Source organism: Pinus tabuliformis, chromosome 9, assembly GCF_031772625.1.
Source record: "Pinus tabuliformis cultivar Carrire ecotype Pingquan chromosome 9, CPIR1, whole genome shotgun sequence".
Classification (NCBI taxonomy): Eukaryota; Viridiplantae; Streptophyta; class Pinopsida; order Pinales; family Pinaceae; genus Pinus; species Pinus tabuliformis.
In genome coordinates, this window is record NC_142307.1 from 175,733,205 (window position 1) to 175,748,188 (window position 14,984).

At 38.6% G+C, this 14,984-nt stretch overlaps 1 protein-coding gene across 1 annotated transcript; it reads left to right on the forward strand.

Moving 5' to 3' along the window:
- The first annotated feature begins 12,371 nt into the window (after window positions 1-12,371).
- LOC149147673 (uncharacterized) lies at window positions 12,372-13,169 on the forward strand. Its single transcript, XM_089441917.1, has one exon. It carries the CDS (start codon window positions 12,372-12,374, stop codon window positions 13,167-13,169), a length of 798 nt encoding a protein of 265 aa, XP_089298043.1.
- Window positions 13,170-14,984: the final 1,815 nt, after the last annotated feature.

Genomic DNA, 14,984 nt, shown 5'->3' on the forward strand with positions numbered 1-14,984 from the left:
CAAGCACCAATCATTTTCCTGAAAGAAGAAAAGAAACCACCCATTGATTTATCCTTCCTCTGCTTATTCTCCCCCTCATCTCCAGCCTACACAAACACAAATTATCATGAAGTACCTTACAGATTAATAGAAATTTCGTGTCAATAGGCTAAAAGTATTTAGCTCTTTCAGAGTTTGTTGAAGAATCTCTATCACTTCAAGAAAATTTGGACTCTCTGTTAGGTCTTGCTGTCAACACCTTTCTAATAAGTCTGCAAGTTTAGGATGTGTATTCTTAGGTACGGTAGGTCGCAAACTCTGAGCATCGAAAACCGTCAAGCATTCATCATTAGACTCAATTCAACCCCTATTGTTCATAATGATTTTCTCACTTTAACACCATCTCTCTAAAACTAGGAGCTTCAAGCCAACTCTGCACAAATATGAACTAGCTCAAAGTCAAAGTTAAAGTCCATTAAGTCATTAAAGTTATTTTTAAACATAATGCATGGAATATAAAAAATATACGACATAGATGCGCCCTCGCATGAGGTCCACGTGCCTCCGTCTCCATAACATAGTATGCACAGCTGAACCACACCACTTAATGTAGTCTCATGCTAATATTTCTACATGGGGGGAAATGGATGTTTGTGGACCTGTGTTAAATTGGTCTCATTGATCTCCCTCAAGTTCTATGACGCACGAATGATCTAACTATAATTTATGTGCCCTACAAGCTGTAAATTGATTCCATGTTCAAGAGGTATCCCAGAGATGGCCCTCTTGCCTTCATTTCATTCTCAGATGCACAGTTACTCTCATTCCAAATGACGAGCTTAAATGTACACACAAATTCAACCTCATGCCCATGTTCAATCTCACACTCAGGCAAGATGAAAGTAAAGTTCATTTTCAAGTTGTTCACAAGATGAGGGTCAAGTTCATGTTACAGCTCAAGGCATAGAACAAATATCTTATCGCTCATAATATTTTCCTTCATATTTAGGAAAGGCCCTGGACCTTTTTGGTATGTAGTCGTTGAGCTCGAGAGGGTCATGCGTGTGACATTCCATGATGCGTTGTTGTGTTTAGTTTCCTTCGAGAGGCTAGTGATGCAAAACAAGGTGTAGTTTGTGTGCAAATGATAAAAGCATCAGAGCATAGATACTTCCCATTTGGAAGTTTATAAGGCGGGAAACCAGGGGCCTCCTATGATCACTGGCGTTTTTGTATCCTATAAATCTCAAAGAATAAAATTTTAGACCACAGGGTTAAGGTATGCATGTGATATATTCACTTATTCCAAATTAATACATAAAATTAGATGCAAAACTATTCTCTAGGTGTTATAGAAAGTCTAGGATAGGTACTTTTGCTTCATTTTGGGAAACTCACAAAACATCGACCTTAAGAATTTTGTATTCATAATCTTGCATTTGTATGCATTTTCTTCATTTGTTGGCATGATTTTTCATTTGTACAAGCATCACCCACCCCTGTTGTATCTCAAATATGGTTTGGCCACAATTACAAACCCGCCACCACAATTGTGTTCCCTTAGGCTACAAGGCCTACCTTCAATCTAAAAAAGGAGTTCCCCCCCTTCTCGTGCCACCACATAGGTGTGGTGCACAACTGCACTCCCCTGCTTCCATGTTAGAAGAATCGTTTATAAGAACTTTTGTCCTTGGTCCACACAGATCGATTTCACAAAAAACACAAACTTCAAGTATTGCCTAGCCACCACCGCCCCCACCACCACAACACCTACCCTACATGGCAGTCCTCGATCTACTTGACTTGAGAAAAATGATAAATGACCCCATTTCCTAGTGCGATCGCTCTCCCTACTATAGGAAGGGGTAGTGTCCAAGAAAACTTATGCATTGTCCATTAAACCACAAATGGTTAATAGAAAATAAATTTTACTATATCTCACACCTTTGGGACAGTGGATCTTGCGGAACAGCCAGACCAATTGCTATATGCCTCTAGCTGATAAGAGATTCTTTTGAATTGCACCTTAGGCCCCTACAGAGTGCAACTTCTATTTTTACTGGGCCAGAGAACAAGGTCATAAGGAAGCGGTCGACCCAGAAGATCTGAAGAACTAGACTTAAGATGTGGAGAACTGGACTTGTGGCATGAGGGAAAATGATAGTGTCGGCATTCGGGGCAGCGGGAACATGTGGCCTCAGGGAAATAATAGTGGCAGTATTTGGTAGCATGTAGTATAGCAAGAACATGTGGCATTATGGAAAACGGTAGTGGTGGGCATATAATGAATACATAGGGACAACAAAAAAAGTTTGGATATAGAAATTTGGCTCGGAATAGGAGCGACAACATTTGATATGTTATGGATCGAAAATTTTGTTTTTGTTGGATTAAAAAAAGCTTTGGATGAAATAACATAGTATATCGTAATGTTGCCTCGAGGCACGTGACGTCTCCAGTGAGAGGTCGATTGCAAAAGTTTTATTAAATTTTCGTGAAACGAAATGGCCACCCAAAAAAATTGGTTAAATTTTAGTAAGACGGGTAGTCAAACCAAATTAATATAAATTCAACGATTTACCGATTTGTATAGTCCTTGTGCTACCGTAAGCAGGGACTAATAAGTGGTGAGAAACCCCAAATAAATCCGATTCAAGGCATGCATCTTGAAGCCTACTACCCATTCTAAAAAAAGGTGAACTTGCAGGTCAACGTCAAGCGTCTGCCATTCATTCTTGTTTCAAGAAAGTACTTCGCCATTGTTCACCTATTATTTTCAGAACTGTAGGGTCATAGAAAATCAGTCTGTACGTATGGATATGGCTGGATGTATGTGAAACAAAGGATAATTTCAAATTTAGGGAATATTTGGGAATCAGGATAAAAAAATTGGTCACTGCTAATCATCAAGACTTTGGTCCAAGCTTCCACATGTTTATAAGATGAAAATTCCACACGTGATCCGTGCAATATGTGATACGTTAGAATTATAGATATATATGTATATAATTCTCCATCGGAGTTCCTATGTCAACCTCTAGGTGGATGAGGCGTCGTTGACCTTTTTTTATTTTTTTAAATGAATGGCATAGATTTATTCTCAACGGAAAATGCTAGTAGATTCTTCATCTAAGTCACCGATCGACAACTCGAGTAGGAGGGAGGGTGAAGCATTATATTTTAATTCAAATTAATTTAAATTAAAATAATTTTGAATACGTTTTATAAATTAATTATATCCTTGAACATGCGTCGAAGGAATTGAATCGTTCCTCGGTGGATGATGGAATTGAATCGTCCTATCACACCTGTATCACATTACCCTTTCCAATAGTGTCCCACCTTCTCTGTCCATTCCTTGTGAAAGTAGGGGTCTAAGCCTTTACAAGTTGCAGAATTCGATATGAGATCCCCAGTCGTGAAAATTAAGTGATTAGACAGTTTCGAACCTGTGTCTGTGATCTAATCACTACAAGGAAACCATAAACAAAGGCTTTTAGAATGAAAATCATATTTGTCAATAGCGCTCCACCTTCTATGGTTATTGACAGTGAAAGTAGGGGACGAAGCCTTGCAATTTGTAGAATTCGATATGAGATCTCCAATCGTGAAAATCATGTTTGTCAATAGTCCTGCTCATTATCTGGCCATTTGTTGTGAAAGAAGGGAGCGTTGTGCAATTCGATACGAGAGAGAGCCTTTCTCAAAGTTATTCTTCCTCCTCAGTTTAGTGCATGACACTAATGGAAGAAGCTCTTCCTGATAATTCCCTTAATTAGTTGATCAAGAACGTTATGCAAACTAGAAAAAAAATTGACTTCTTGATGAAAGAAATTTTGTCCATGATTTTCAAAATCTTCAACTCTTTGTGGACATTTTTAAAATGTTGTAATCGATATGGTATTTTGTGGAAGTGTCTATCCAGAGCATTTTGACTTCGAACGATATATGGATTCACTCTCTGCTTATGTGGATGACCTCCTCACCAATTTAGATGAGCTTAAAGCTGACAAGTGCATTTATGTAAGTCATTCAGTTTCTACTATCATGGACTGCCTTCCCTCCATCAAAAGACCATAATTGTTTGAACTATTAATCTTACTAGCTCACCAAGATAATAGATCATAAGTACTATAATTTAAGCTTTAATCCTCATAGATATTCCTCTTTTCTCTCTATATTTAGCTTATTCACACACCTATTATTGTTTTTTTTTCAGGTATTTAAACAATGGATCTTATGAAGGAGGATTTCAATGTGGAGACATCGATGGAATTTTCAGGGTAATGAAATGGAACTATTCAACATAGGTTTAAGGCTTTGTTCCTTTATTAGTTGGCGTCGATGTGCCCTCTCTTTTAAACGAATTGAGTAGAAAAATGATGAATATGATGTCTGAATTCACATTCGTGGTTGTCAAAATCATCTTCCAGAGTGATGTGAGAAATATATTATGCAATGTGAAGAACCCATGTAGTATCATCTGGACTAAAAAGGACACGATGGTTACATTGAGCATGCCATATTACATGCAATGTAACCTTGGAAGAGAGAATAATTCAGTGCACATACTTGACACAGATCGCGATCTTCCATAGCTAACTTCATCGGCTATGTCCGCAAAGTTGTTTATAAACCTCCTTGCAGGGTCCTGAATATATAGATAAGATTAATGATGCCAGTGGTTATTTTTGAATGGTTATCTATTCTGTCAATTATCGATTTTATTTATCTTTCTGTCAATTATCTATTGTATTTCTTTCTATAAATTATCTATTGTATTTCTATTATATTTATGTCAATTTTCTATTGTTTAGTTTTTTATTTGTTTAGCCGACTTTTCTCTCAGAGTTCACTTCACAATGTTCGTGGATACCAATTTAAAATATGAATTCTAGGACCGTTGATAGTTGACCTACTTATTCTAGTGTGAAAGAAATTGAGCACTCCAATTTAGGCTTATCCTCAATCCTTTAGATCTCCTCCATTTTTGTTCCCGGTAATAGATACATCTGTATATGCTTCAATTTATTTATATATTATTCCAATGTAATTATACATTCTATGAATTAATAGGTATAAGGATTAACTCACATGAAATTTGATTCCCCCCTGAAATTTGGTTATTGCATTTCATTCATGTATGATGGGGATTAATGTACGTAAAACAATTACATTCCTTAGGTTTGAATCTCTTTTTGGGCCACTACTTAACGAATGTTTTTATTATATCTTGTTGAGTGGGATGCGTCTTTTTATTTCACATTGAACTCATGTCTATCACCTGGATATGCCTTAGGATATGTTTATGAAAATCCATCAAGATTATTATGTGTTGCTTAGTACATTAGAGGCCACTATGGCGGTATGAAACCTTTTTAAGGTTCTTCTAAGTGAAGATGATTTTCCAACTTAGTTTCCATGAAATGATCAAATCCATTAGATGACCAGTTAGAATTATCATGTCTCTCTTTTGGTTGCTAGATTGGCAAGATACGAGTTGATGTTGGTCAGTTACTTTCATCATAAAAAGGTTGGGGTGCTCCTTATTTTCCAAGTGTGAAATGTTGTCTATGTTTAATGATTTTTTTTAAGTCTCTATGTCATTAAATAATTGATCCATCAATTTTTTCAAAGAGATGGGATATTCCATAATTCAGAACCTTCAGAGTGTATGAAACAAATTACTTACATTGGAATTTCCTGCAATTCTAACTCGATTTTCTTTCAAGTGGAGAATTTAAGTGTTTATTCCTTATGGTGATTTATTTAAAATATCAAATGGTAGGAAATCAATAATGACATCCCATTTCAATGGCATGGGATTCTCCATAATCCAAAACCTTCAACATATCTTAGTGGTATTAATTACTCAAGAATCGTCCTAACTCTAACTCGGTTTTCCTTTGAGCCATGCATTTAAGTGTTGATTTCTTATAATTTTTATTGTAAAATACAAAAGGTTAGATAATCAATAACATATCTGAGTGGTATTAATTACTCAAGAATCGTCCTGAACCTTAACTCGGTTTTCCTTTGAGCCATGCATTTAAGTGTTGATTTCTTATAATTTTTATTGTAAAATACAAAAGGTCAGATAATCAATATTCACAAGCAAAGAAAGTATATATTGTTTAATAATAATAATAATTTAATTTTAAGGGTAAGAATTAATCAAACATTAAATTGGTGTATGGAATTCTTTTGTTTATATGATAATGGGATAACGAGTGGTGTATGAGACCTTTTGTCTTTGGGAGGAGGAATTAATAAATCCAACGCGAAGAGATTAATATTAATCGCTAGGGTTTAACAATATTCCCTAGTGTTTATAATTCCTTGGGATTTTAGTATTAAACCCAAGAGATTATAAACTGAAAGGAATAATATTAAACCCAAGGAATTAATGTTATAAACCCAAGGTATATAAACCCAAAGATAAATATTATAAACCCTGAAATAGAGATGGTTGGCCATGGTTGATCATGATTATAAAACCAATGGAAATTAAATGATAGGATTAATATTATAAACCCTATGAATAATATTATACCCTAGGAATATGAACCATTGGATTAATAAACCCAATGAAATAATAAACCCAAGGGGTTAATACTAAAAGCCTAAGGTATTATAAATCCAACGATATACTATTAAACCCAAGGGACTAATATTATAAATTGAAGGTATATAAACTCTTGGTTGACCATGATTTATATTGAACCTAAGGGATTAATATTATAAACCCTATGAATAATATTATACCCTAGGAATATGAACCCTTAGATTAATATACCCAAGGGATTGAGATTATAAACTCTATGATTGGTCAACCATGGTCAACCATGTTTAATTGGGTTTTTAATATTAATCCTTTGGGTTTATATGCAATGGATTGGGTTTTTAATATTAACCCATTGGGTTTAATATTCCCTTGGGTTTATAATATTTACCTCAGGGTTTATATAATTTGGGTTTAAAACATTCATTCCTTGGGTTTAATATTATTCCCTTCGGTTTATAATACCTTGGCGTTAATAATATTAATCATGGGGTTCAATATATATCCCTTGGGTTTATAATCATGGTCAACCATGGTCCAACGTCACATTATGATAAATATTGTCTCAATATGAAAATCGACCATGGTCAACCATTCCCAACCATCGTCAAACATGGTCAATCATGGTCAACAATGGTCCAATGTCACAATATGACAAATATTGTCTCAATATGAAAATCAACGATGGTCAACCACGGTCCAACTTTGCATTATCACAAATATCATCACAGTATGAAAATTAACTATGGTAAACCATGTGCAACCATGTTTATTTTAGGGTTTATAATATTTATCTTAGGGCTTATGCCTTGGGTTTATAATATTAATTCCTTTGGTTTAATATTATTCCATTGGGGTTTTAGTATTAATCCCTTGGCTTTATTATTCCATTATGTTTAAAAAATCAATCCCTTGGGTTTATTGTTCCCTTGTGTTTAAAATATCAATCCCTTGGGTTTATTATTCCCTTGTGTTTAAAATATCAATCCCTTGGGTTTATTAATCTAAGGGTTCATATTCCTAGGGTATAATATTATTCATAGGATTTATAATCATGGTCAACCATGGTCCAATGTCACATTGTAACAAAGCGTTTCTCAATATGAAAATCAACCATGGTCCAATGTCACGTTGTGACAAAGATTGTTTCGATATGAAAATCAATCATGGCCAATCATGGTCAACCCAACATCGCATTGTGACAAGAATTGTCTCAATATGGAAATCAACCATGGTCAACCATGTTTATTTTAGGGTTTATAACCTTTATCTTATTGTTCGTATACCTTAGGTTTATAATTTTTATCCCTTAGGTTTATTATCCCCTTGGGTTTATAATATCAATCCCTTGGGTTTATTAATCTAAGGGTTCATATTCGTAGGGTTTAGTATTATTCTCTTAGGTTTATTGTTATGCAACCAACTCATAAAATAGAACAATTCTTGGATGATAAAAATGACAAGACCTCCTTTCTATATATAGGAGTCTAAGGGGTAACAATATAATTAGAACCGACATAACAATAATAATGTAAGGGCACAACATTAACAATAGTGGGCTTATATGCGGCATAATAATAACAATATGGGGACAACATGGGCACAACAATAACAATAAGGGGCTACAATGACAATAATAATAAGGGAATACACTAGTATTATAGGGACCTAACATTTATAGTCCCTTGGGTTTTTAGTATTAATACCTAGAGTTTATTATTCCCTTGGGTTTATAATATCAAGCATGGTCAACCATGGTCCAACGCCGCAATGTGACAAAGATTCTCTCAATTTGAAAATCAATCATTGTCTCAATATCATCCAACATTGTGTTATGAGAAAGATTATCTTGATACGATAATCATGGTCAACTGTGGTCAACCATGGTAAATCATCATCAACCTTCGTCAACCATTGTCCAATGTCGCATTGTGACAAAGATTATTTCAATATGAAAATCAATCATTGTCTCAACTATGGTTCAACGTCACATTATGACAAATATTGTCTCGATATGATAATCATGGTCAACCATGGTCCAATGTCACATTGTGACAAAGATTGTCTCAATATGAAAATTAACCATTGTCTCAACCATCGTCCAATGTCATATTAGGAGAAATATTGTCTTAATATGATAATTATTGTCAAACATGGACATCCATGGTCAATCATGGACGACCATGGTCGAACCTTGCATTGTCACAAAGATTGTCCTGATATGAAAATCAACCATGGTCTAACATCAGATTGTAATAGGGATTGTCTGAATATGAAAATAAACCATGGTCAACTATAATCAACCATATTTATATGTGTTATAATATTTATCTTAGGGTTTATATACCTTGGGTTTATAATATTAGTCCCTTGGGTTTAATATTATTCAACCTTGGTCAACCATGGTCAACAATATTTTATAAAATCAATCGTGGTCAACCTTGCTCCAACGTCGCATTGTGACAAAGATTGTCTCGATATGAAAATCAATCCTTGTCTCAAATATGGTCCAACGTCGTATTATGAAACATATTGTCACAATATTATAATCATGGTCAACCATGGTCAATCATGATCAGCCTTGGTCAACCATGGCCATCCACAGTCAATCATGGTCAACCATGGTCGAACGTCACATTGTGACAAAGATTGTCTTGATATGATAATCAACCATGGTTAAGCATGGTCAACCATGGTCCAACGTTAAATGGTAACAAGGATTGCCTCAAGAAAATCAACTATAGTTAACCACATTCAACGATGTTTCTTTTAGGGTTTATATACCTCGAGTTTATAATTTTTATCCCTTGGGTTTATAATATCAATCCCTTGGGTTTATTAATCTGAGCGTTCATATTCCTAAGGTTTAATATTATTTGCTTAGGTTTATAATCCCTTGGGTTCTTAGTATTAATACCTATGGTTTATTATTCCCTTGGCTTTATAATACCAATCATGGTCAACCATGGTCAAATGTCAATATTGTGACAAATATTATCTCGATTTGAAAATCAACCATGGTCAACCATGTTTACTTTAGTGTGAAGAATATTTATATTAAGGTTTATGTACCTTGGGTTTCTAATATTAGTTCCTCGGTTTTTGTCAATCATGGTCAACCTTGGTTAATCATGGTCAACCATGTTTTATAAAATCAAACATGGTCATCCATGGTCAATCATGATCAACCATGGTCGAATGTTGCATTGTGACAAAGATTGTCTTGAAATGAAAATCAACCATGGTTAAGCATGGTCAATATAAAAATCAACCATGGTAAAGCATGTTTATTTTAGTGTTTATAATACTTATATTAGGCTAAATTTACTTTGGGTTTATGATTTTAGTCCCTTGGCTTTAATATTATTCTCTCAGGTTCATAATCCCTTGGGGTTTTATTATTAATCCTTTGGGTTTATTATTCACTTAGGTTGATAATATAAAATCCCTTGGGTTTATAATACCAATCGTGCTCAACCATGGTCAATCATGGTCAACCATGGTCAACCATGGTCGAATGTCACAATTGTGCCAAATATTGTCTCAATATAAAAATCAACCTTAATTAACCATCGTCCAACGTCGCATTGTGAGAAATATTGTCTTGATATGAAATTAAAACATGGTCAATCATGGTTACCCATGGTCCAACTTCGGATTGTGAAACGGATTTTCTTAATATGGAAATCAACCATGGTCAACCATTGTCAACTATGTTTATTTTAGGGTTTATAATATTTAACATAGGGTTTATAGACCTTGGTTTTATAATATCAATCATGGTCACCCATGGTCCAATGTCACATTGTGTCAAAGATTCTCTCAATTTGAAAATAAATAATGGTGAACTATAGGTACCATGGTCCAATGTCACATTGTGACAAGGATTGTCTCAATATGAAAATCAACCATGGTGAACCATGGTCAACCATGTTTATTTTAGTGTTTATAATATTTATCTTAGGGTTTATATACCTTGGTTTTATAATATTAGTCACATGGGCTTAATATTATTCAACCATGGTTAGTTAACAGAAGTGGGACATGAGATTGAGCGACTGAGCTAGGGTTCGAAGGACGAAACCCTCGACGGCGCATTCTGCACGGTGGATCGGGCTCAGGCTTTGATCATTATTCGCTGCAGCGTGACAGTGCTGTAGGGGAACAGCGCACGACAATGGTTCCACCCCAGGGGGGGCGTCAAAGCCCTCCCCCTCACAGCATAGTACGGGACCTGAAGTCATATTTGGATCAGTGGATCCGGATATACTGAGCGAAGGGAAAAAGCAACAGGAAAATGACAATGATAAGCCAGAAGCACAAGAGACCCAGGCGAATGAACCGCAGGTCACCTCCTCTACCTGCCTACCGGTAGCCAAGGTCAGGCCGCGCATAGAACTGCCTGGAGATAAGATTGACAGCAGGATTGAGTTCATCACAGATCATGCAATCATTGGTAAATTTATAGGGTTTTGGCCAATTGAACGAGCCTTAAATAGGTGGATCGCAGCAAAGTGGAAGCCTAAGGGAGAGGTTTCTCTCCAGCTAGGGCCGAAGGGCTTCTTCACCGCCATCTTTTACTACCTAGAAGATAAATACAGGATCCTAGGAGGGGGTCCGTATGTCTTTAACTCAGCAGGCCTCTATATCACAAACTGGAAACCCAGATTTAACCCTGACAAGGAAGATCTCACTATGGGCACCGGTCTGGATCAGATTATACTCTCTCCCCGATGAATACTGGGAAGAAGACAGTTTGAAGCGCATAGGTAATGGAGTGGGACAATATATCAGAGCATCTGAGGAAACAAAAACTCATAAGTATATTTCCTATGCAAGGATCTGTGTTTTTATTCGTCTCAATGAAGCTCTTCCTGATTCAATAACCCTAGCCCATCACGACGAGGAGTGGACCCAACCCCTGGACTATGAACATGTGCCGTTCAGGTGTCGAAGATGCCATGCACTAGGGCATCTGTTCCAGGACTGTCCACTCTCTGTAAAAGCTAGCCCTCTTGAATCTTCTGACTCCCCATCTCAGGATGGCTTCACCCAGGTCTCTAATAGAAAGCGTGCGCATAAGAAGCCTCCGAATGCTTCCAAACCTCAGCCTTCCAATACCCACAACCCTGCTTCCAATAACAGCTTTGAGTCTCTCAACGATTTCCCTGAAGATCAACCCTTGGACAATAATAACACCCCTGCCCGCCCATCCTCCTCCACCCACCCCCCCCCCCTTCCAGTCCCCCTCCCAAATCAAAAACCCCCATTCTAATCCCGACCATCCTAAGCAGGCACCAGAAAGATCCAGAGGAGACCCCCAAGGAAAAGGAGAGGGATGAGACGTCGACTCCCCTAAAGATCTCAGAGATCACTCAAGAAGACACAAGTCAAGCTCAAATAATGGAGGTAGAACCTGAAAGCATAGATCTCCATGGTCTGGACATCATTGGATTGGAGCTAGCTTGTAGGAAAGAGGCATATGACTCCATCTCAGAGACTGATTTAGAAAAGCTGGAAGAGGTCATATCCAGAGCCTTCCACCAACAGCAACTAGGCATTCAACCTGGTAGCGCTTGGGACAGCAATCTGCGTCCAAAGGACTCCAAAAAAAGAGGGAGAAAGACAGATCTTCAGAGAACAATGGAGGTAGGAAAACTCCTGGTGGCAAACTCCTGGTGGACTCGGGGAGATATGCGAAGCTCACGAAGTACTTCAGCCCTACCCAAACCAGTTATCCATGAAGCTCATCTCCTGGAATCTAAGAGGGCTTAACAGCCCCGCAAAATCTAGGATGCTAAAAAACATGATCAAGTTGGAAAAACCGCAAATGTGTTTCTTCCAAGAAACCAAATGCAATAGTCATACGCTGGGTCGAATACTTTCAAAGGCCTGGCCAGGTTGCCGCTCAGTAGCCGTGGATGCAACGGGAGCTTCGGGAGGGCTGGCAATCGCCTGGAACACCCAGGCAATATCGCTTACTGACTTCCACGCCTCCCATCACCTCATTCAAGCTGCCTTTCACATTCTGGGCACCAATGTTCATGGGAATTTATCCAACGTCTACTTTCCACAGGACGGTGGCAGCAAAAAAGTGCTCCTTGATACCATTGAAGCGCTGAACGCTAACAGGCAGCATCCGCTCTGGATAGTCGCAGGGGATTTCAATATGATAACCAAAATCGAGGACAAAATTGGAGGAAGATCCAGACTGGAACCTGAAGTAGAACATTTCAAGGACTTCATCGAAAACCCCTCACTCATCGACATGCCTTTCTGCAATGGAACCTTCACTTGGAGCAATCACAGAGGGGGCAGGCATCAGATCGCCTCCAAACTCGACCGCTTTTTGATCTCGGATAATGCGGTCCATCTAGGTGGTGATTTCACTGCGGAGATTCTGGCTCACTCTGGCTCGGATCACTGGCCGATAGCTTTGCATTGGCAACGACCAGGGGACAGAACCAAAAAACCATTCCGATTTGAAGGTTTTTGGTTAACGCAGCCAGCATTCAAGGACTTCGTCAGAACCATATGGACCTCCTTTGTCCCACCAGAAGGCTCAAGGATGTACCAGCTACAACAGAAACTGCGATTCCTAAAAGGCCACCTCAAACGATGGAATTGAGAGACCTTTGGGAACATTTTGGAAGCACAACAGGAGATTAATCAGGAGCTCAAGGATCTACACCAGACAGTAATTAACACAGGGCACACGGAGGCAACCTTGAACAAAGAGAAGCACATCTATAATCAGCTCGAAGAAAGAAGGAAGCAGGAAGAAATTTACTGGAGGCAAAAATCAAGGATCAGGTGGCTAAAAGAAGGGGAACGCAACACTAAGTTCTTTCACAACACTACAGTGCAAAGAAGAATGCACAACAAAATTCCTTTCATCCAAAACCCAGAGGGGACCAAAGAAGAAGAACATGAGAAGATAGAGGAAATCCTCATCAATCACTTCCAGCAGGTACACCAGGAGCAGACGGTGGATCGGAAGAGTGCGATTGAGAAAATTACCAGCAACATTCCTAGGTTGGTTACAGAGGAACACAACAAGTTGCTCATGCGCCCAATTCTCATACACGAGGTAGACAAAGCAATGGCGCAGATCAAAGAAGGTAAAGCCCCCGACCCTGATGGTTTCACAACTACGTTCTTTCATGCTTTCTGGGACCTGATTAAAGTGGAGGTTTGGCAAATAGTTGAAGAATCCAGGGCCCTTCGCTGGCTGCTCCCCTCCATTAACTCCACTTTTATAGCTCTCATCCCCAAAGAGGAAAACTCCATCACCCCTGATAAATTCAGGCCCATTGCTCTCTGTAATTTCCTTTACAAAGTCATATCCAAAGTCATAACAAACAGGCTTAAACCTCTTCTACCTATGCTCATCTCTCCGGAGCAGTCAGGATATGTTGAGGGCAGACAGATCATGGACGGTATTATCCTCACTCATGAAATCATACATTCGCTCAAGCAATCCAACCAGGCTGGTATGTTACTTAAAATAGACCTCTCCAAGGCCTTTGACAAGCTCAGCTGGTCTTACATTCAACATATGTCGAAAGCTTTTGGTTTTTGTGATTCTTGGGTAAGATGGATCATGAGCCTTATTTCATCCTCCCATTTCTCCATCCTCGTCAACGGTTTGCCCTCCCGTCCTTTCAAACCCTCCAGGGGTATCAGACAAGGGGACACCTTTCCCCATTCCTATTTCTGATTATGGCGGAAGGACTTGGCAGGCACATCAAGCAAGCCCTCCACTCTAACCAGCTTAGAGGAATCTCTATTCACAGCACCCCGGCCTCCTCTCATCAGCAATTTGTTGATGACACCATGCTCTATGGCTATCCTTCAGCTCAGGAAGCCTCTCGTTTGAAATCCCTGCTCAATGATTTCTCAAAAGCCTCAGGCACTCATGTCAACAGCTCCAAATCTCAAATTTTCTTCTTCCATACCCCTCCATCTGTTAAACTCGCCGTCTCCCGTATCCTTGGTTTCCAATCCGCTTCTCTCCCCTCCACGTACCTGGGGGCTCCCCTCACTGACTCGGCCATAAAGCAGCCTGCATGGCGAGCTCTTCTGGAGAAGCTTGAGTCCAAGCTCAACCTATGGACCAATCGCTCCCTAAATCTGGCCAGCCGGGTTGTGCTTATCAAGTCCATCCTTCAAGCCATGCCTCTCTATCTTTTCTCCATCCTTGCTGCACCTAAGTGGGTCTTAAAGAGATTGAGAAATCTGCAGCGCGACTTTCTTTGGGGAAGTTCATCTACCAATCGCAAGTGGGCACTGGTTAAATGGGACACTGTCTGTAAGCCCAAAAACAAAGGCGACATTGGTCTTCGGGATCCTGAGTACAGCAACACCATCATGACGACCAAAATATGGTGGCAATGGGTGACTAGTCCAGACAAGTTATGGGCCAAAATATGGACCGCCAAAT